Source organism: Mustela erminea, chromosome 3 (assembly GCF_009829155.1).
Source record: "Mustela erminea isolate mMusErm1 chromosome 3, mMusErm1.Pri, whole genome shotgun sequence".
Lineage (NCBI taxonomy): Eukaryota > Metazoa > Chordata > Mammalia > Carnivora > Mustelidae > Mustela > Mustela erminea.
Window position 1 is genome coordinate 102,757,820 of NC_045616.1, and position 21,982 is coordinate 102,779,801.

Genomic DNA, 21,982 nt, shown 5'->3' on the forward strand with positions numbered 1-21,982 from the left:
ACCCTCCCCCACCTCTCCCTCTCCTCCCCCCCTCCCCGCCCCAACCCCGGCCCTCTGAGGAAAGTTGCTTAGAGGGAACAAGAGAGAGGCCCCACTGACCCTCCAAAGCCCCTTCTTAGTCGAAGCAGCCCTTGTTCCCAGGAAGGCAGACTGCTTTTGATACCGAGCTGACCCTCCTGTGGGGACTGACCCCCCCCCCCCAGGTAGGCAGGTCCTCAGGGGGGCCAGCCTGGCTTCCTTCCACAAGCGCGTATTAACAGAGTTCAGTCAACAACAGAGCTTGCAAACTGCTTGCCCACGAATGTGTTCTGTTCAGCAAAAGTGGTATGGCTTTTCAAATCTGGAGTTGACACTGAACAATTTGATTTCACGTAGAAGTCCAGATTTCTGGATGCTCCACCACACTCAAGCCCTTGCTCCCACAGGGGGTTCTGAGCTGGCCACTTCAGCAGTCCCTCTCGCCTCCCTGATGCGCAGGCTGAGGCCAACTGTTTGTCCCCATTCATGGCTGCTCCCAGCCGTACCATGAACACTGCGCCCATGTCCTCATCAGAGGTCAGAAAAATGAGGATAACTGAGCACTTGTGCGTCAAGAGAAGGGAGAGTTCCTTATGGAAGGAATTCTTTATATGGGTCTGAAATGCAGAGAGTGGAACACAGCTCGAGCTGACCCACATCACTCATATTTATCTCGTTCACTGGGTCCCTGATGTGGTTGAAATCTGTGACCCCTGGAGCCACTCCTGGAGGCAAGACATAACCAGTGCCCCAGGATCTTCCCTCAACTCCAGCCCCATCTCCTTATACTCTCCTAACATCTAACCGCCTAGCCACACTGAGCAGGTGACATTCTATAAATATGGGTCTTATTGCTGTTCCTTTGTACCTGTGGTTTCTGCCCCTCCCCATTGTCCCTCCTCTTCCCCTTCCCCCTCCTCCTCAACCTCCTCTTTGAGAGGTGAACTCCTCCCTGACCTCGTGGGCCAAGACCAAGCTCAAATGTCTCTTCTGGTGGGAAGTTCCCCTCACTGCTAGAGGTGGAGCTGGTCGCTCTTTCCTCTGTGTTCCCAGTATCTATTCTCACACTTTCCACACTTTATTGGCTATTTGTGGCTGGTTCTCTCACTAAAATGATATCCCCGAAGGCAGTAACTCCACGGCTCCAATGCCTGGCCCAGAGCTGGGCACACAGCGGAGGGTCATCCCCAAGAGTACAGAGTGAGGGTTGAGCATGTCTCCTCTAGGCTTATCACAGGTGTGCAGTGGGCAAGAGCCTACAGAGTATGGCCCACAGCTCATCTGCTGTGGGTTTCTAAGTTACTTACCTCTCCCTGCCTCCCTTCCCTCATCTGTTAAATGGCAACATGCCTTATGGAGCTGCTCTGAGAATCTCTACCACATAGAGGCTGGGCTTGAAATAGTGCCTGGCAGGTAATAAAAGCTTGAGCATTCCCTCATTACTAGGACTTTCATCAGGGAGACCTTGGAGGGTGAGCAGAAGGTGATCGACAAATGGGGTGGCCCCTAGTTTCCTGCAAAGAAAAAAAAGTTTCTGGTCCCACTTGCTGATTCTGCTACCTTCTTGGTAGCCTGCTCCTGGACTGGCTGAGCGCTGTGATAAATGCGAAACAGTCATCATCCAACCATCCATCCGTCCATCCATCATCCACCCATCCATCCATCCACCTACCTACCTTAAAACGAACAAAGATGAATTCTGAGTGAAGAAAGAAGAGAACAAATGTTCGCTGGGCTCCTACTTCATGCCCTGCCGTGGGAGCCTGAACAGCCACCCTGTCATCTCACCCTCCCACCTGACGGGGGTTGGGGGAACAAGCCCTTGTGAAGTGTGTAGAAATGGTGGCTCTGAGAGGAAAAGACCAGATCCTGGAATACACCAGAAGGCAGGTGGGGGGAAAGGCCTAGAACCTGGGAATTCTGCCCTAAGAAACGCCAAAATCTAGGATTCCAAGCAAAGACCAAGACAGGAATATCCCGAGTCCCACCACACCTCTAAAACCAGACCAACCTATAGGATCCTAGAATAACTCCTCAATTCTTCAAACACTGAGAAAGCTGTATGGGGCAGTATTTAAAGGTTTTTTTTTTTTTTAAAGATTTTATTTATTTATATATTATATAATATATATGCTATATATTATATATATTATTTACAGACAGAGACACAGCAAGAGAGGGAACACAAGCAGGCAGAGGGAGAGGGAGAAGCAGACTCCCCACCAAGCAGGGAGCCGGATGTGGGGCTCGATCCCAGGACCCTGGGATCATGACCAGAACTGAAGGCAGAGGCTTAATGACTGAGCCACACAGGCACCCAGTATTAAAGGGTTTTCTTTTTTCTTTTTCTTTTCTTTTCAGAAGAGGTAATACAGGCACATGAGAAGAAAAGTAATCAAGCTGCATAAAAAGGAAGAGTGTATTGAGTCTCTTTCCCCCTCCCGATCTGCAGCCCCTTGCCCAGAGGTATCGGAACCATGGTCTTGCCTCCTTCCACGGGCATTAAGCACAGATGTACAAATCCTTTTTTTCTCTAAGAAAATAAGAACATAACGTATACATCCTTTTCAACCATGCTTTGTTCACTCAGCAACCTCGGTCTAAAGACATGCCTCACCGGTTTATACAGAGGGGTCATGTTTGCTTGCTTGCTTTTGTGGCAAAGAAACGAATTTCAGATGTCTTCTCCAGCTGCTGGACCCAGGCACCGCACTCCTGCAGCCGCCCGTCCTAACTTCCCGGCTCACGTCCTTCTCTTTCTCACCTGCAAACTACAGCTATGATGTCTGGGAACGAATCCCACCACCATGCAAAACACCTTTCACCTGGAATCCTCCAGTTTCATATAGGACCCGTGTTTCAGAATCATTTTCACCCCTCCCAAACCGCTCTCAAGCCCCAGCAACCCACTGGCTGGTGTAATGAACAGACACAAAATAGGGAGGTATTTCTGAAGGTCAGTGCTGACCTAGATCAAGTCAGGTCTTCCAAATGCCTTCCTTGCCCCAAGCCTGCAAAAGGGCTCCAAAGCTCGAACTCAATGTAGATCAGAGGGTGACGGGACAGGAACAGAAGGCTGCTTTCTGAAATCTGCGTGCTCTGTTCAAGGCCTGGATCAAGCCTGGTCAGCCCAGCAGGTGAACACGGTAAGTGCTGAGTCTGCTCAGCTGAAACCCAAGTGTCCGATGACATGCTCTGTGACTGCTCACCGTACCAGTGCTCCATTCTAGGAGGACAGGGACAAGGTCTCGGTGCCACCAGTGGCCTCAGGGTCTAGCACAGTGCCTGGCTCAGAGAAGGTATGAAATAAATATTTGTTGAATGAATGATCAATGAATGAATGAACGAATGAAAGAAAAACATGTAGGCAGGTAGGAGGTATTTCAACCAGAAAGGCCTTTCTGGTCCTGAAGGCTGGATGAGGATTTTTCACCCATGTTTGGGCAAGAAGCTAAGGCTCTCTGATACCAGACTTCTTCTGAAATGGACTCAGGCAGTGGTAGGACTGTGACCCCTTGAGAACATGTACAAGTGGGAAACCCAGATGCAGTCCACAAAGGGGGACACTGGACCCAGGACCCAATATCCAAGACTCTGGGAAGTCAAGGAATTTGTCCAAGGCCACACAGCCGCTTACGTGAAGAAGGCAGAATTCAAACCCTGATCTGCAAGTGTCCAACGCCCTCACTGTTTCCCTCAGTTATTAATAGCACAATCACAACGTAATGAGATGGGACCATTTTGGGTCTGCTGCCCTGCTGGGCTGTGTGCTCCTTAAGGACAAAGACCAAAGCCCATTCATCAACACGATCCTGGGACTTGGCACGGGACCTGGACCCCAGACCTGGTTAATAAATATTTGTTCACTAAATGGTAGCTAAGGGCTGGCTTCCCATGCCTCACGCCCTTTTCCTCTTCTGTAAAGGAATTTGCTGTCTTGCATGCTGTGACTGGGGCTGCAAATCAGACCACATCCCTGGAGGGCCATCTGGCAGTACCTTCTCAATTTTACAATGCACATGCCCTTTGACCCAGTAATTCCTCTTCTAGGAAAGCTACCTTACAGAAATAACCATACAAGGATATAAAAATATATGGACAAGGATGTCAGCAATAGCAATAAATCGGAATCAAGAATGTCCACCCCAGGAGACTGGTTACATAAACCGTGGGTCACCTAGATGACGGAACTGTGGGCTGCCAGACACGGCAGGAGGGAGGAATGTAGCGGGCCGTTTGTGTGCCAGTATGAAAGGTATCCAGGATATATCAGTTGGGAAACAGAGTAGGACGATTGGTGTGCACGGTATGCTCCCTTCTCTGCTTGCGACAACGATATTGGTATAATCAAACCTGTATCTATTTTTTTTTTTTTAAATTCCAGGAGGATACAGACCTGACAGTCACACATACATGACAAGGGTGAGACCGCAGAGGCCGTGATGGAGAGGTCTGAACTGCTGGCTGGTGGGAGGGAGGGGACAGGACACCTCACTCAAATTTTTATGACCAGGCTTATAAACTAGTAGAACAGCTAGATGAACGAGCCCCTTGCCTCTGACGTGCCTTGACTGTCCTCTCTGTGGGGACACAGGCACCAAGCATCACAGCATCTGCTGTCACAGACCTTCACAGGCCCCTGGAGGGGGCTCCTGGAGATCCACAACAAGAGAAGGGGAGTCCAAGTATTGAGGACTTGGCGCATATCCTGCACTTGACAGGTGGGAACTCGTTTATTCCCCCAATCAGAAAACTGAGGATCAGAGAGAGGTGAAGGGACTTGCCCAAGGTCACCTAGCTACCAGAAAGGAGAATGAACCCAGCTCAGCGAGACCTGAAGCCCGTAGGACAGGCATCCCGTTACCTGGCTGCTCTGTTCCCTTCCCTAGAGATGTGGAGACCCAGGGCTGGAGAAGGCATCCATAATATCAATGAGGGAGGGCTGGGACCTCATTGGAACCCCCTGGAACTCCAGGACCAGTTGAGGTCATCTCCAAGGACATGCCCCTACCTGACAATGGCCCACCCTGGGAGGCAGCCATGGATTCCAACCTGATTGCCCAACCCCAGGGCCCCGCTCCGGGGATAGTCCACAGGGAGGGTCCCTCTCCCACACCAAACACTGGAAAGGCTGGCAAGGGGCCAGGTAGGGGCTGCAGGGAGGTGTACCTTTCGAGAGCTATGAAACCTCAGACAAATCTCTGCACCTCTCTGGCTGCATCTTCTCATCCAGAATATGGGACTATAAAGTGTTCTTGCTTACATGGCACTTTTAGTGAGTTTTTAGTAAACTGCTCATTGTTGAGTAGTAATAGACACACAGAGAGTTCCTGTATGCCCTTTATCCAGCTTCTCCTTACGTCAACATCTTCCATAACCACAGTACACGGCTGTTGAAGTGAAGAAATTAACATTCACGTAACCACTAACGAAGCTACAGACTGCACTCCACTTTCACAGTTTCCCCCACTAACTCCCTTTCACTGTTCCTGGACCTGACCTGGGATCTCGCTGTGCATTTAGTCACCCTGTGTCCTGAGTCTTGAATCCATTGACAGTTCATTCTTTCCTTGGTTTTTAAGACACTGTCACTTTTGAAGAGTACTGGCAGGTGTCTCATAGAATGTCCCCTGGGACTGGCCGACATCTTCCCATGATGAGACAGGCTTTTGGGGACGATCCCTCCGAGGGGAGGAGTCCTTCCCATCATATCCCATCGGGGTGCGTGACGTGCCCAAGACTTCTCACTGGTTGACGTCAACCTTCATTGCTTGGTTAAGGTGTTGTCTCTGGGTAGTTCTCTCCTCCCTGTTCCCTGCTCTTGGCAAGTATGTTGCTGAGTCCAGCCCATACTCGGGAGAGGAGAATAAAACTTGACCTCCTGGAGGGGGACTTATTCATCTACATTATTTGGAATTCTTCTGTAAGGAAGAGTCATCCCTTCTCTCCCATTTATTTACATCCGTACAGACTCATGTTCCTTTCTCATAATTCTTCAGCATATGAGGCAATCACACTGTGATCTGTGACTCAGATGGCCCCAGTGTTGGTCTTTGCCTCTTTCGTGTTTCTCCCTTGTCCTGCTGAGGTACCTCTAGCCTCTTCTCTCCTCTGGTGCTCCTTTGCTTTCTGGCCTAAGGTTGATCCGTGCTTATTCTGTGCTCTTTCTGCCCCAGTCTTGGAAACAGCTATTTCTTCAAGGAGCCTTAGGTCCTTTTACTGAAGACTGGCATTTGGAAACCAAAATCTGGTGCAATTATTATTATGTTTTTAATGATTAAAAACAGGCTTGTGTCAAAAACTCCAGTAGTCTAAAAGGTTAGAAGGGAAAAGCAAGTCTCCACCAAGCCCTGAGCCCTCATCTCCCCTCCCAGGGACAGTGACTGCCGATGATTCCAGGTGTATCCTTCCAGAAACAGACAATGCCTATACCTTGCATATGGTGTGGACAGATGAGATGAGGAGCTATATGCAGGACCGGCAAGATGCCCATCCCTTCTCATCTCCTTCTTTCCTCCCTGGTTCAGCAGCTCTGTGCAGGGAGAACAGGCCCAGGTATGGGATGGGGGGAGCGGTGGGGGGCAACAGCAGAAGGACGCTACTCACTAATGGCTCCGGTGTATGTCGGCTGCGTGAGGTCCTTGGGCACCTTCCTGTAGATGTCAAACCTGCAGAGAGCAAAGGGGACAGAGGTGAGGTGGGCACAAGGGGGCGGGTCTCATGAAGCAGGGGTGATCGCGTCACCTGGTTGGAGAGCCACAGTTCTTCCCAGAACTAGCTACTCCCACTCTTTCAGGCCATCTCCCCCAGGAGGCCTGCTGAACACCCCCTCTAAGGGGGCCCTGCCCCACTCCCTGGGAGTACTTAGAACTACCCCAAGAGGACCCTTGTTTGGTTACCTTTCTGGGTTGGTCTCCCCCCCCAACCCCCATCATAATGGCACCTCCACAAGGGCAGGGACCTTGTCAAGTTCTGTCCTCTGCCAAATCCCCAGACTCTAGCATGGGCTTGGTGGGTAGCAGACACTCAGTAAGCACTTGTGGGACAAACGGAACCCACGTCTTGGGCTTCTCTAATGATGAAGGAAATAGGGAAATGCAGTCTTTCCTGACTTCCATGACGGCACTGCATTCTTGCCAGGAGTCACCTCCCCTCCCCCTCTTCTCCTTCCTGCCCCCCCCTTCCCCTCCCCTTTCCACTGGCCCCTGCCCCAGCTCCTGAAGCCTGCCTGCGGAGAGTCTCCTTAACTCCAAGGCGTGAAGTTAACCTAAAATCCTACCGGAGGCCCCCTGTCTCGGGGGCACCTTGCCATGGCTCTGGCTCCTGTCTACTGCGGGTTTCCTCCCAACACGTGGAGCAGATTCCTTTCCTTCCTATGGGTCCCACCACAGCAAATGAGGGTCATGGGGACAGCAGAAGGTGTGGGGGCTTGGGAGTCAGAGAGACACGGTGTCTTTCTGGCCAGCTCTTTAATTAAGACTTCAGGCCTCGGAATCAGACCACTCTGGGTTTGACTTTCAGGCCGGGCTTCCTTGCTAGGCGACTTCAGGCAAACGGCTTCACCACCCTGAGCCTCAGTTTCCTTGCTCGTGGCTATTATTATCAGGCCCTGCCAGGCCACTGAGAGGTGTAATGGAAAGAAATGTCTGGGGCGGATTTTCACCATGTTCACAGCGAAGGCTCCTCACACACTTGGCTTCCTTCCTGTCACTGGAACCTGAGCAGACAGTTCTCACCAAGAGGAGCTCCATCAACAGAGCTCTGAGTCCACACAGTGTTCCCCGGCTCTCTGGCAGGACTTGGCAGGGTGAAGCCGCCGGCCGCTCCAGATCTCAGGGGTGACCAGTGGACATGTGGTTCCCCTTCAGTGATTGGGAAAAGCTGTCAGCACCCCGCTAATCTCACAGCAATGACTTGGAATCTTGCGTAAGATCTGCTGTTTGACTCCCCTGTGTTCACTCTAATTGCACGTGAACTGTGCTGGGTTTCCTAACACCTCAGGGGAGAAGATATTCCTGGGGTTGCCAAGTTAAAAGGCAACACTTTCCCTCCCGCCTGCTCAGCTACCAGTCATCGGTTCATGGGGCCCTGAGGGGCACCAGAAACGGGCTGGGAATGTGGTCAAGAGGGAGGGGTCCACATGACTCAATTATCCAGGCCTACTCATCTCCCCTATTCTGAAAATGCAGGCCCCTTTAGCTGTCAGAGGCTATGAGAGGTAAGATGTACGAACTGTGGAATGAGCCCACCCAGGCTCAAACGTGACCCGTGAGACCTTGGGCACATCACTGACGTAACTTCTCTGTGCCTCAGTTCCTCTAGCTGTGAAATGGGAGCAAAATATTATCTCATAGCACAGCGGTCAGAACCAAGTGGTTTTGTGCATATAAAGCATGTGGGACCATGCCTGGCTCCCAGGAGGTACTATAAGAATACTGGCAGTTACTATTAGTAATAGTCCTCTAACATTTATGAGTACCCACTATGTGCTAAGTCCTCTTTTAGGCACTAGGACAACAGCTATAAAAATTGGCCCTTGGCCCCCCAAGGGCCAAGGTGCCTATAGTTTAGCAACAGAGACAAACAAGGAGATGGAAGGAGTGGTGCTCTCTCACGGGGTTTGCTGAAGGTGCTGGAAGAACCCAGGAAGGGCACCTGGAGTAATCCACAAAGCTTCCAGCACCAGGCAGAGCAAGAGGATGGGAGGAAGGGTGGGTGGAGGCATAAAGTAGTCCAGGTAGGGAGAACAGCAAGACTCGAGGCCAAGAAAGAGGACGGAGCTTGGCGTGCGGGAGCACGGAGTTGACAGGCACACAGCGGCGCTGGAATGGGCAGGAGGACCGGGCACCGGAGAGGTGGGAGGGGCTTACAATCAAAGCTTCCCCAGCCAGTAGCTATCAGGTCACCAGCCAGGGCCCACAGGCAGAAACTGGGCTTCACGGTTTAAATGCTTTATAAACCATCATTCCCCAAATGGGAGTTTCACAGGAAGGCAGAGGTCACTCAGGGTGGGAAGATGGGAGTAGCTGGGGGCAGAGTGTCAGAACCTGGTTAAGGGGGAAGAGGGGAGAGAAGGGAGAGTGATACACAGGTGGGAGGGGGGCACAGTAAATGAATACGGAAATACAGTGAGGATAATGGGGGCCAGGTGCCTCTGCTGGGGAAGGGAGGCATCCATGGAGAGAAACAGAGTAAACCCGGTGGTGCCAGAGTGGCCATGGGGGTTTCAACTGTGAATTCATGATTTTTGACAGACACAAACACACAAATACACATCATATTAACATATATCCACTAGCTCATTCCATAGAGAGGGTCCAGGAACAGTGACAGGCAGATAGCAAAGAGGGTATCTGATACTCAATTGTTGGCTTCTAAATATCCCTCTTTACTTGGAGAAATGGCCGATTCCAGGGGTAGGCAGGGAAAAAACAAGAACTTGGAGCACCTTCTTATGTCAGAAAGTAAGAAAGTGTTCTAAGAATGATGGGGACACTGGCCCAAGAAAGGACAATGTGAGCCTTAAAATCAATAATCATAGGAATAGATTATAACCCATCAGATAAAACAGGAAGCCACAAATCTATATAAAGAAATGAATAAATCTAAAGTGTGACAAGGGACAGGATATTTCTTCAAAGTATGTCCCCACAAAATCCTTCTTAATTACAAAGGGAAAAAGTAACTGTACAGTCGAGAAACTTGACATCATCCTAACCGAGTGACCAAAGTGAGTGTCACCAGGAAGAGGAACTATCATGTGCCTCTTGATCTAACATACTGGGGAGGGCACACCATAAACTCCTGCGGGGACCTTGTTCAGAATGTACAGGATCAAATGAATCATGAGAAAGCAAGCCATAAATCCAAACTGAGGGTTCCCAAGTGGCCAGTATTTGTCAAAGTATCAAGGTCATGGGCGTAAGGAAAGGCTGAAAAACTTTCCGAGATTGAAGGAGACTACAGAGACATGACAACTAAATCATGGAAGATGTCCTGGACGAGAAAAAGGACATCAGTGGGACCATGGCTGGGATTCGAATAGGATCCATTAACCAGTTAATACCTCCATATAGGGTTGCTTTCCTGGTTGTATAGTGGTTTTTTGGTTATGTAAGATGGTGACATTTGGGGAAGCATGGGTAAAGGGCATATGGGAAGTCTCTGTATTAGCTTTGCAAATTTTGTAAGCCAGAAATTATGGCAAAATAAAAAGTTAAAAAATTGTTTAATTTAATAGAATTTCAGAAAAACAATTTTGGGGGGGGATTTCACATAAAAATCCCACTTTTTTCACACATACCCAACCCCTGTAGGCATCTGATTTTGAGGCGCTGGCTTAGAAAATGTTTGTTGAGTGTGCTGGGTGTCAAGAGTATGTCTTTGTTGGGGATAGGGAAAAGTGGTGGGGTGGGGGGGAAGGCTGAGTGAACAAAGGTCTCAGAGAGGAGGAGGAGAGACAGACCAAACTACGGAGGCAATGGTGATCCAAGGAAAGAGGTGCTTTGGAGACAGTCATCAATGTGAAACCAAGATCACTGTCAGCCTGTGTTGGGCACTTTTACACATACATATTCACACTTAATTCTTAAAATAACCCTGGCAAGCACTGATACCCCATTTTTCCAAGGAGAAAACTAAGGCTAAGCTATAAGCAACTTGCTCAAGGTCACCAAGCCCGTGACCAGTAGGGCTGGGAATCACACCCAAATCTGAGTCATAGGCCATGTCCTTCCATTGCCCTATATACTTGTGGGAATCGTATAGAGCTCACTCCTCGGTAGGTTAAAATCTCAAGGTTTTGCTTACTTTTCCACAGATGCTGCCATAGAGCAGGTGGGAATCTCCTGGAAAATAGGGACCAGCTCAAAATACACTAATTTATTCAACAGATATTTACTAAGTACTTGCTGGTCATATTCTAGCGATGTGGGAAGATGGAAGCAGTCAAGGTAGACATGGGTCCTGCCTTCATGAAGTTGCCAGTCTAATAATGCTTTTGACTCCTTGAGAAGGGCCACCTAAACAGAATGTTCTCTAATAATTACCCCATTCCCACGCCATAAATCAAACTGGGGAGTGGTGGGGCAGGGGGGATGGTAAACAGAGAGCTGAAAAAGACCCTGGGTTCAGAGCTGACCACAAGCCAAGTGAGTCAGCAGTGAATGTCACTAAGAAAATGGGCTGGTGAGAACCCAGGCATGTGACAGACTGGGAAGTGAGCCGTCCTCTCTGACTTACTTTAGTCAGTCCCTCATTGCAGGGATGTGGTGATGCGATTTACTGTGGCCACCCACTGTCAAGAGAATATGGAGGAAAGGGTAGAGAGTGGAGGAGGGGGAAGGGATGCTTGCTTTATATCTTGTGTGTACTCAGCTCACACTACGCTTTTGACTGGCATGTTCTCACTCAATTCTCTTGGCCAACCTTCCAGTTAGGGATTTTTAGTCCATTTTATCAATGAGGCTCAGAGAGACTGGTGGTTTGGCTGAGCTCACCCAGCTGTGAAGTTCCACAGCCAGGAATCTGAATCCAGGCCTAACTGATGTTCTTGCTGCTTTTCCCAACAATGTGGGGACAAACCACGACCATTTCGGTGGAAAATATATCGTAGGAAAAAAAGTTAAAGAAATGGAATTGTGGGGCGCCTGGGTGGCTCAGTGGGTTAAAGCCTCTGCCTTCGGCTCAGGTCATGATCCCAGGGTCCTGGGATCGAGCCCCGCATCAGGCTGTCCGCTCCGCGGAGAGCCTGCTTCCTCCTCTCTCTCTCTCTGACTGCCTTTCTGCCTACTTGTGATCTCTGTCAAATAAATAAATAAAATCTTAAAAAAAAAAAAAGAACTGGAATTGTGTAGCCTCCACCAGAAAAAGCGAAAAGATGGATTCTTTATTGTCAAACAAAACCCGCTCTTCCCCTGCCCTCCCACTAGACTGTGATTTTCTCAAAAGCAGGACCTGAGCCTTCTTCCTGCCCAGTCCTGCCCACCCCAGGCCCTTGGGGAACTGACCTTAATGAATGAATCTGCACAAAGATAAGACCCACTGGCAGGTTAAGATGAAATGGATAGTGGGGAAGCTGAGGCTTCCAGGGTTCCTTGTAATGAATATTGAGAAATCTTCACTTTGAAAAGGGAGGGGGGTGCAAAGTGGGCTTAAATCAAAGTAAGAGAACTGTCAGCTGGACTTAAGGAAGACTGACTGATCTGGATACCAAGTGCTAGGAGAACGGAGCCAGTGACTGGAGCTAGGTGGGCAAGAGGTTTATCACCTGCTAGGGCAGGATGCAAACACAGAGACCCCACAGGGGCCTCCTGCCTTCAACACTGTCCACTGTCAGGTCTAGAAGGTACTCTGAAATCACTATATCCAACTGATTCAATTTACAGATGAGAAAATGAAAGCCCCAAGAAGAGGAGTGATTTGTCCACTTCAAGGTATCATTAAATTCAAAAATATTTAAAACAAAAACAAGCCAATAAAAATCTTGTGAAATCCTTGCTATCCCTTATGCTCTTAAAAAGCCATATACTACTTTTTCTCAACCAGGGATAATTTTGCACCCCACCCCACTCACCGAGACATTTGGTTGTCACACTGGGGAGTAGGGGTGTTCCTGGTACCTAGTGGGTTGTGGCCAGAGCTGCTAATACATCCGACAATCCTACAGTGCACAGGACAGTCCCCCACAACAAAGGGTCACTGGCCCCAAATGTCCTGAGAACTTAAGTTGAGAAACCGTGTTGTGTGCAGAGCAAAACTTCACATGTGGGAAGCTCATTTTCCCTCTGAGTCTGTGTTCTGTCTGAAAGGTGGCCAGTTGCCTCTGCTCCCGCTAGGTAAAGTCATGGCCACAGCCTCAACTGCCCCCATGGAGACCTGGAATCTGGACTGAGCAGTCTCTCCCTCTCCCTTTTGCTCTGTGCCTGAGATGGAAGAGCTCACTTGGACAGTCCTGGGCCAAGGAATCCACAGACAAGAGAAGTCTACCTAGACTTGTGGCTCACTATGATGGGCTAGTACCAGTGTCAACATTGTAATTGAACGTGCTGAATCCGTGCCTCTAATGCATTTTACCTTAAGATCAAACATACGTTGACATTAGTACAGAAGTCGATGGGAGCAGAGGATTTACTTAACAGAAATTCACTTTCCATGCCACATCCAGCCTACTGAGTGAGGAAGGCTACATAATAACCTCACCCAAAATAAACACGCATAAGTCTTCTGCTCCCAAGCAAGGAAACTGCTGCTGGAAATGTCTGACTAATGGATTTCTTCTGTAATTTCTTTTCATAGCAGAATGCCTCAGCTTTGCTATTTTAACTTTTGCTGCTCGGGACCTCACTTCTCCCCAGCTCCTGAAGACGAATCTCAGATCACTCTGTGGTTCGCCCTATGTGGGCAGTGACCAGCAGGCGCTCGTGATGTCACTGTTTCCAAGGCTTAATGAAATTAGACGCCATTGAGGAGGAGCAAGTCATTGGAAGCGGTGGGTCATGCATCCCAAAAATAGCCAGCAAGGCTTTTTGTTGGTGCTTTGGCCTGGTCACCCCTGCCCACCAGCCTGTCAGAGCCTTCAGCGCCAAGTTCCAGGGAGTTAGGTGAAAAGTGTGCCTGTTTGTTCACTTACTCATTTCTTCCATCTTACTGAGAACTACTGGTGTGTGTGTGTGTGTATGCTTGCGCATGCACACGCATGTGCATGCCAGAGGGCACACAGAGGTAAATGAACACATCTGAGCCGAGCGCAGGCAGAGGAAGAATAAATTCTTTTCTGGTTCTGGAAAGAACCAAGCCCTGGTTCTCTTAAGCTCTGGAATCACCCTCACAGCCCCCCGAATCCCGTCCTTGATGCTCAAACGTCAATATGAGCCCACACCAATATTCCCTCTGTCAAAAGAAAGGGGAAAAGGTCTGCCTCCGTCTCCAGCCCAGACAGAGGAGCTTGGGGGGTGAATAGCGACGATCACAGCTACACGGCGGCTGCCCCACCTTGTGAGGGACGGCCATGCACCCAGCTGTGGACTCCAACTTGATATTCATTAGCACACATCCTTTTTACAAGCTGTGCAGTAGGTATCATCCTTCCTCCTATCTCACTCGCCCAGGATGCAGAGGCAGGACTCAAACCCCCGCAGTCTAGCTTCAGGACACGTGCTCTACCCACCGTCCCACAGGCCTCCGTGAAACAGGGACAAGCAGGGAGCTGGCGGATGGAGGTCTGGGTGGTGACCCTCTGTGCACACAGCACTATCACAGGCATAGGTCTCTCTCTCCAGCCCACCCCTGTGGTTCTCTCCCTAAATCTCAGTGTCTGTGTGGAGGTCTTGATCTAGAAGATGGCTGTGGAGGGTCCTCCCCTGGACTGAGACACTCAGGCCTGTCCCTCGTCTCCTGTGGATCATGCAGAGCTTGGCCATTAATGGCATCCAGCAAATTCCAGATGAAAATACAAAATGATGCACATGCAGGCTATTCATCGCAGCACCGGTCGTAACAGTGAACAACTGGGTACCATCTAAATGTCCGTCGTAGGAGACCAGGAATACACTACAGACCATCCATAAAGTAGAGGATGTTAACAGCTAGAAAGGGGAACAAGGAAGGTCTCTATACAGTAACAGAAGACAGCAAACTGCGGAACGTTGACTTTTGTTAAATTCTATGCATATGGGGGTGCCTGGGTGGCATATTGGGTTAAAGCCTCTTCCTTTGGCTCAGGTCATGGTCTCGGGGTCCTGGCATCGAGCCCTGTGTCGGGCTCTCTGCTCAGTGGGGAGCCTGCTTCCCCCCCTCTCTCTGCCTGCCTTTCTGCCTACTTGTGATCTCTGTCAAGTAAATAAATGGAATCTTTGAAAAAAATTTTATGCATATGTCTTGTGGGGAGGGTAGTGATAAAAATTAGAAAATAAAAATAAATAAATAAATAAATAAATAAATAAAAGAAGTCCCTCACTTACATCTTCGAATTTATGAGGTAACAGCCACAGATTTAATTTGTAATAGGCACAGGTGCCCATCAATGGGCAAATGGGTAAACAAATTTGGCATATCCATACCAATGGACTATTACTCAGCAATAAAAAGCAATGAAGTATTGACATGAGCAACATGAATGATTCTCAAAATAATTATGCTGAATGAAAGACAAACTAGGGTACATACAGTATGATTCTGTCTATATAAAATTCTCAGAAGTGTTCTATGGTTTTCAGCATACAGGTGTTCTCTTGTCAAATTTATCCCTAAATATTTAATATTTTGTATACACCTCCTAAGAATAAAAGTAACAATTTGTGTTAGCTTTTGGCTACAGTTTCTACTGCTTCTGTTTGAAGATATAAAATTTTAGACAAATACAACCTAGTCTAGACCACAGGTTGTCAGTTGCCCGGGGAGAAAGGAAGAGAGGGATGTGCAGAAACTTTAAGGGGTGATGGAATAAATTTGAAGTTGGAATTCACAATCACTATGTTGGTTGTGACGATGGTTTCATGGATGTATACATGTTAAATTCTTTAAACCATACACTTTAGCTATGTGAAATTTACTGTATGTCAGTTATACCTAAGTAAAGCTGTTAAAAAAATTTTAATGATGGCCATAGCTAAAATACATCAAACACATTAAGCAATCTACAAATTCATAACGACACTTCAGAAAACAAAAAAAGCCTCTTTGGACACCTTTGGAGATACTAGGCCACCAATTCATTATTCTAAAAACTAGCAAATAAAAGGAAAGTACTGATTCTGACATTTTTTTGTATACAAATGCTTTTCTACCTAACCAAATAGATGGAAGGCAAAGTTCTGTTTTATAGAATAATTCCACAGAATAATGTGGAAGGACCAACAGAATTAGAAAAACCATCCCTGTGTATCCTTTGATAAAACACTGGATCTTAGCAATGATCAGAAATTTAATAATAGATGGACCAGACTATAGCCACCTGAACACAATAATCAACATTAGTATCTTAAAGAGAAGACAACTAGTTTGTCAGTACCTTTTAATGCAATGCAATTGGAAGAACACAGCATACTTCTTAACTGCTGGTCTAGAACAACTTCACATTTCACCTTCCATTTAATCCTTATCCCACAGCAGTCTGGCCTCTGACTTCAACCTCCCATCCAGTCTAAAATCACCCAAGAGTCACTAAGGGCCAGATGCCATTGGCTCTCCTCAGTATGCCTCTACGCTGAACCTGCTAACTGTCCCTTCCTTCCTGGATTTCTCTTGGCTGCCTAATATTCCATGGCATTCTCACTCTCTGGTACCCTCTCTGTCTGCTCCTTTCCTCCTGCTATCCCTGACATCCGGGTATGCCCCCAGGAGTCTGTGCTGAGGCGGCTTCTCTTTTAGCTCCCACAGCCAACTCATCATGCCTTAATTTACTGTACCAAGTTCCAGGGAGACAGGGAGAAAGTCAACAAGACAGATGTGGTCTCTGTCCTCACAGAGCTCACACGGTAATGCCCGAGGAGTTTCCTCATGCCCAGGGGTATCCCGCCTGCCCCCACACTTGATATGTCCAAAACAACACTCAACAGCTTCTCACACAAAACCTGTTCTTAGGATCCCAGAAGGAAACTCAGCAACATGGAATCCAAACTCATGCAGCTTCAGACAGTTACAGTAAAAGAGAAAGGGCAGCAGCATTTTGTGCTAAGAGGCAAGCCTCCCTGACTCCTTTCAAGTCACTGTCTCTGTTCACTTGGGGGTCTGCAAATGTCTGAGAAGTGGTGAGATGTGCTGTGCTGGCCAGGGAGCCTACACTGCTGAGCAACACAGTAAAACCGGCTAATCAGGAAGATGACTAAAGTAGTCTCAAAGAGTGTTTTAGATGGTCTATCAGAAAAACGGGAGCAGGGCCAGACAATGCCCTTTACCTGTTACCTGGACCTGGGCTAGTCGGGGGAGAACAAAGCTCATGACCAGCAGGGAGGGGGAACTGGCCAGATAGCACTGAATCCTAAAGAAATCTGTTCCCTGAGAAGACAAGCAAGAGGCCCTTTGCCTCTATGTCTGGAATGTTCTTCCCTCAGATATCTGCATACTTGCTGCCTCCCTTCATTTACGTCTATATTCAGATGTCACCTCCTTGGAGAGGCCTGTCGTGGCCACTAACACACCTCTCTCCATCTCCTTACTCTACACTCTTTTTCTTCATAGCACTTGAGATCACTGCTTATGTTGTGTTATGTGCATTTGTTCATTGCCTGATTCTGCCATTAGCATGTAAGTTACAGAAGAGCAGGAACCGTGTCTGCCTTTGAGTTCCACTACATCCCTAGAGCCTAGAAAAGTACCAGGCACACAGTAGACCCACAGAAATGGCTGTGAAATAGATGAAGGAGGCAGCTTTTCTCCAAGTGTGGTCCTTGCACCACAGCCTCAGAATCCGCCAGGTAGCTGATTAAATCCGCCAAGAGCTGCCAGGGCCCCACTGTGGAATGTACTAAACCAGCACAGGGGTGGGGAGGGCAGGCATTTGTGAAAAATGTGCACTTCACAGATTCTGGTGCATGCTAGAATTTCTAAGGTATCAGCGTTGTGTTGGTTTCCAACTTCAAATTTATTCCCTAAGACTTTCGGCATGTACCCGCCTGTGTTACCACAGGTCAACAGAGGGATGGGAAAGGGGACTGGTATTTCCTGGGCTCCTACTCTATGGGCCGAGCCCTACTTACTACACTTGACCTACTCTATCCCACTGAATCCTCCGTACCACCTGTGAGATGCCATCAACATGTGTGTAAACTGAAGCTCAGAGAGGCCAAGCCACTTGCATAAATTCATACAACCAGTGAGAGGCAGAGTTAGGCTGAAACTCTGGCTGGCCTGACCCAGAGGCTGACCCTCACCCTGACCCTCTTTGTCCTCCCCAAAGCTCTGCACTAGGCCCTGGGGCCCTTGGCTGTCCACAATCAGCATTGCCCTCCAGTGCCAGCACAGAGCCTGGCACCCGCAGTAGGCTGTGGGCACTCAGTGAGCGAGTAAAGGGAGAAGGGTTCTGTGGAGCTTTGGAACTGTGGTGTGGTGCCACTCTGAGGCCATGACAGAGCACAGCCGGATGAGGACCCCTTTACCCTCATGTACCTCCCCCCATGCCACAAGAGCTCGATGAGCTCACAGAAAGAGGAAAGGCCTGGTGTCAGAGCCTCGAGTCGTCAGGCAGCCGGGGCGTGGCTGGGAGTCAGACTTCCCACTGTCAAGGCCACAGGGAGCGCAGGCCAGGGGACAGAAAGGGCCCGCAAAGTGTTTCCAAATCACTGGAAACAGGACACAGTCGCCAGCCCCACACCAGGACACAACATCATCCTGAGAGTGGAAGCTATAAATGGAAATGTATTCTTAGAGGGGCAGAACATGAGTGGGGGTTTTTCAGAAATGACCCATCGTCAGATAAAAATACAGACTGCATTTAAATGCTCAGCAGCAGGAGCTATTCCAGGACTGGGTTCTCTTCCCTGCAGCTCCCGGCCAGAGCACGGCCTTCAACAGAAATTTAAAAGGAAGAAACCACTGGGGCCAGTGTTTTTAAGTTTGGGAGCAAAGTATTTGAGAGAAAGACATCCGTGGAAGGTGCCCCCTTTGGGGCAAGCCCAAATGTCACATGACCTCCGTCTGCACCTGCCCATAATTCAGTTTTACTCTGTCCTATCAGACCACCTTTTGGACAACATTCTCAGCTACCTTAAGAAGTGTGGGCTGAGCTCTGGCGAGCGCTGGGGATAAAAGCCCTTGGACAGGATCAAGATTTTAAGAGGTTTGCAGGTCAAAGAAAGTAGAATAATGACAAACCTGGAGGTCAAGCTGATGTCATGGAAAGGGGAAAGAGAGTATTTATTAAGCCAGGCTCTGGACTCATGACAGCTCACTGAATCCCCAAAACCATCCAAGATACAAAAGCGAGATTCAGCCCTTTTTCTCAGAAAAGGAAACTAAGGCTCAGAAAAGACAGTGTAGAGTTGGTGACTCTTGGGCTGAGACCCTAAGCCTAGAAAGACAAGCAGAAATGAGGCTGAGAAAAAGGGCAGAAGGGTGTCTCAGGCAGAGCAATAGCTCCTGCTAAGGTTCGTGGCTCCAGAAACCCAAGGTCACTCGACTGGCATGTGGTAAAGCTGGGCCTTGCACCCACACAAAGTTACCGTGCCAGGCTGGGAAGCAGCGGCATGCTTTAGAAAGGGAGGCCTGGCTCTCAAATTAAAAGGGGGAATTTTTCAGACAATCCCATGGCAAAATGAATAAGGAAAGGGATCAAAGTGCCCTCCTTGGTGACCATTTTCTTTTGGGCACATCTCAGTACTTTTCAGTTGTTTCACAATAAACAAGTTATAAATGAAAAAAATAAAGACAGGTAGGACTGCCCTCTCTCCCTCGCACCTACCTCGTGGCCCCACCAACACTCTTTGTTCCAGAAAGGCCCATTCTGTCCCAGGTCCATTCATTTACATGCACTGTGCCCTCTGTTTGCATCACCTCTTCTCTCTCTTCCTCCACCCGCTCGTTCTTTCTGTCATGATTGAGTACCTGCTGGGTACCAAACACTTCTACGTGCTGGGAACACAACAGTGTTCAGACACAAAACTCCCTGCCTTTGCCTAGCTTACATTCTTGTAGGAGAGAGAAACAATGAGTGAACTAATATGTGAAGGCCGATAAATGTTATGAAGAAAAATAAACTGAGCTAGAAGACAGAGTATAACATAGGCGCTATTTTTGATAAGGGGAGAGTAGTAACAGCTATCAGAGAAGCCCCATCTAACAAAGTGACATGCAAGTGGAGATCTGAATGAAAGTGAGAGAACAGCCACCCGGATATCCAGGGAAGAACAATCCAGGCAGAAGGGATAGCGAGTGCAAAGGCCCTGAGGCAGGAAGCATATTTGGCAGGCTACTAGAACAGTAAAGAGGCTGACACAGCTGGGAGTGGGAGGAGAAGTCAGAGGATGCAGTAATTCTTTAAAACTCAGCTCACACTTCCCTTTCTTTAAGAATCTACCTCTAATTAGCCCCAGGCTGGCTGGGACACCACCTTCTGGGCTGCCTATGGCCCTTGAGCTTCGTTTAGTCATCATATCGCACATGGTGTGTTGTTACTAAATAGGTGTGAACTGTAATCATGAATGAACAGTACAATCCACTCTGTCTCATTAATACTATTTGTGTTTTCCCCTAGAAGTTGTGAACTCCCCCAGGGCAGGCTGGCCTGACGCATCTTAGGCTCCCTGGTGCCTGGAACTGCCCTCTTAAGCAGGGAACATGCATCCTCTTTAAGTAACAAGAGGCTCATGGAGCCACAGATGACTGGGTCTTTCACAGGTGAAGAGCTCACCTGAGATGTGCGGGTGAGATCCCTTAGAAAGCACAGGCTTCCTAACCACCCACCATCAATGAGACTTCACAGAGGAGGCTGACAGGAGACAGGGAGGGAGTGACAGAAGGAAGGAGGGCAAGAAGACCTCCTCCACACACCCCCTAATGGTGAACATCTGCCTCACCCCTGCTTCCCTCAACAGTCCCCAGCTTAGCTAAGCCTTTGCTTTAAGGGAAGCCCACGTGAGAAAATAAAAATACAAAACCACTAGGGAGTGACTATTCACAGACAGAAAATACTCTTTCCCTCTGAAAAAGAATCCAGGAAATATCAACCTCCCAAATGACTTAGTGGCCCCGGGCACAGATCACCTGCTGCTCAGATCACCAAATGACAGACAACCAGGCATTACATGTCTCTGTAGGAAGTAGGGTCCGAAGCAGAAAAATGCCTACAGAGGCTAGGTAGGTACTAAACATGAGAGAAGCCGGCTGGCTGGGGCCTGTGGCAAATGGAAGGGTCCAGAGCCCACCAAGACGGAGCAGACACCAAAAACTAATATTACACTGTATGTTAACTAACCACAATTTTTTAAAAACTTGAAACTATAAAAATAAAATCAAATTTAAAAAAATAAAGGGAGGGGACGCCTGGGTGGCTCAGTTGGTTAAGCAGCTGCCTTCGGCTCAGGTCATGATCCCAGCGTCCTGGGATCGAGTCCCACATCGGGCTCCTTGCTCCGCAGGGAGCCTGTTTCTCCCTCTGCCTCTGCCTTCCACTCTGTCTGCCTGTGCTTGCTCTCACTCTCTCTCTCTCTGACAAATAAATAAATAAAATCTTTTTAAAAAATAAATAAATAAATAAATAAATAAAGGGAGTAGAAAGCCCCCCAGCTCAGCCCTCAGCTGAAACAAGAAGCCCCAGTGTGGCCGAAAACCAGGAAAAAAACCCCAGAAATCTTAGGTCCTATGTGAAATCACAATTTAAAAATAACGGCAATGAGTTTTGTTGTTGTTGTTGTTGTTTAAGTAAAACAATATAAGAATCAAAGGGAATACTTCTGTGACTCAGATTTGGCCTGGGGACGATCAAATTTGTGAGCTTGGCCTTAAAGGTTGACTTTTTGTGTCAACAAGGCAGTACAACTATAAAGACAGGAGAGGGCAGAGATCTAAACATTCTAGTGCTAGAAGAGAACTCTGAGAGCACGGAGTCCCCGCGTGGCCAAGAAGGTTTGTCTCTGGGAGCAAGTCCAGGCTGCCCAGTTGTGAGGGGTGAGATGGATGAGCAGTGTCTGCCTACGCAATGGGGACACTAGCAACATGCTTCCCGGGTATCTGGCAGGGCTAATCTAGTCCAGATCCATTTTAAAGGCAGAAAAACTGAGGTCCAGGAAGCTACACTGAATCGCAGAATGTCACATGTGGGAACTACGCGTAAGTCCCAGCAGAGTTCTTCCCACGACACCCAGATGCTCCCAAAATCTTTAGACTTTTGGAACTGTTATCTGCCAGAGACTCATCTTAAGAGAGAAGTCATCTTTAAACCGACAATGCATGTCAGTAAGAAAATCAGATTTTTACAGTGGTTCCATTTATTCATGGTTTCCTAGGGATGGAACCTCTTCTAGATCACCAA

General features: G+C 48.3%; 1 protein-coding gene across 1 annotated transcript in view; it reads right to left on the reverse strand.

Moving 5' to 3' along the window:
* The window catches only part of ERGIC1 (endoplasmic reticulum-golgi intermediate compartment 1), a 105,339-nt gene that overhangs the window by 48,598 nt on the left and 34,759 nt on the right, over positions 1 to 21,982 (reverse strand). Inside the window, exon 2 of the mRNA XM_032334901.1 lies at positions 6,625 to 6,686. Coding sequence (XP_032190792.1) covers positions 6,625 to 6,686 — 62 coding nt within the window. The remainder of the gene's footprint in view (positions 1 to 6,624; positions 6,687 to 21,982) is intronic.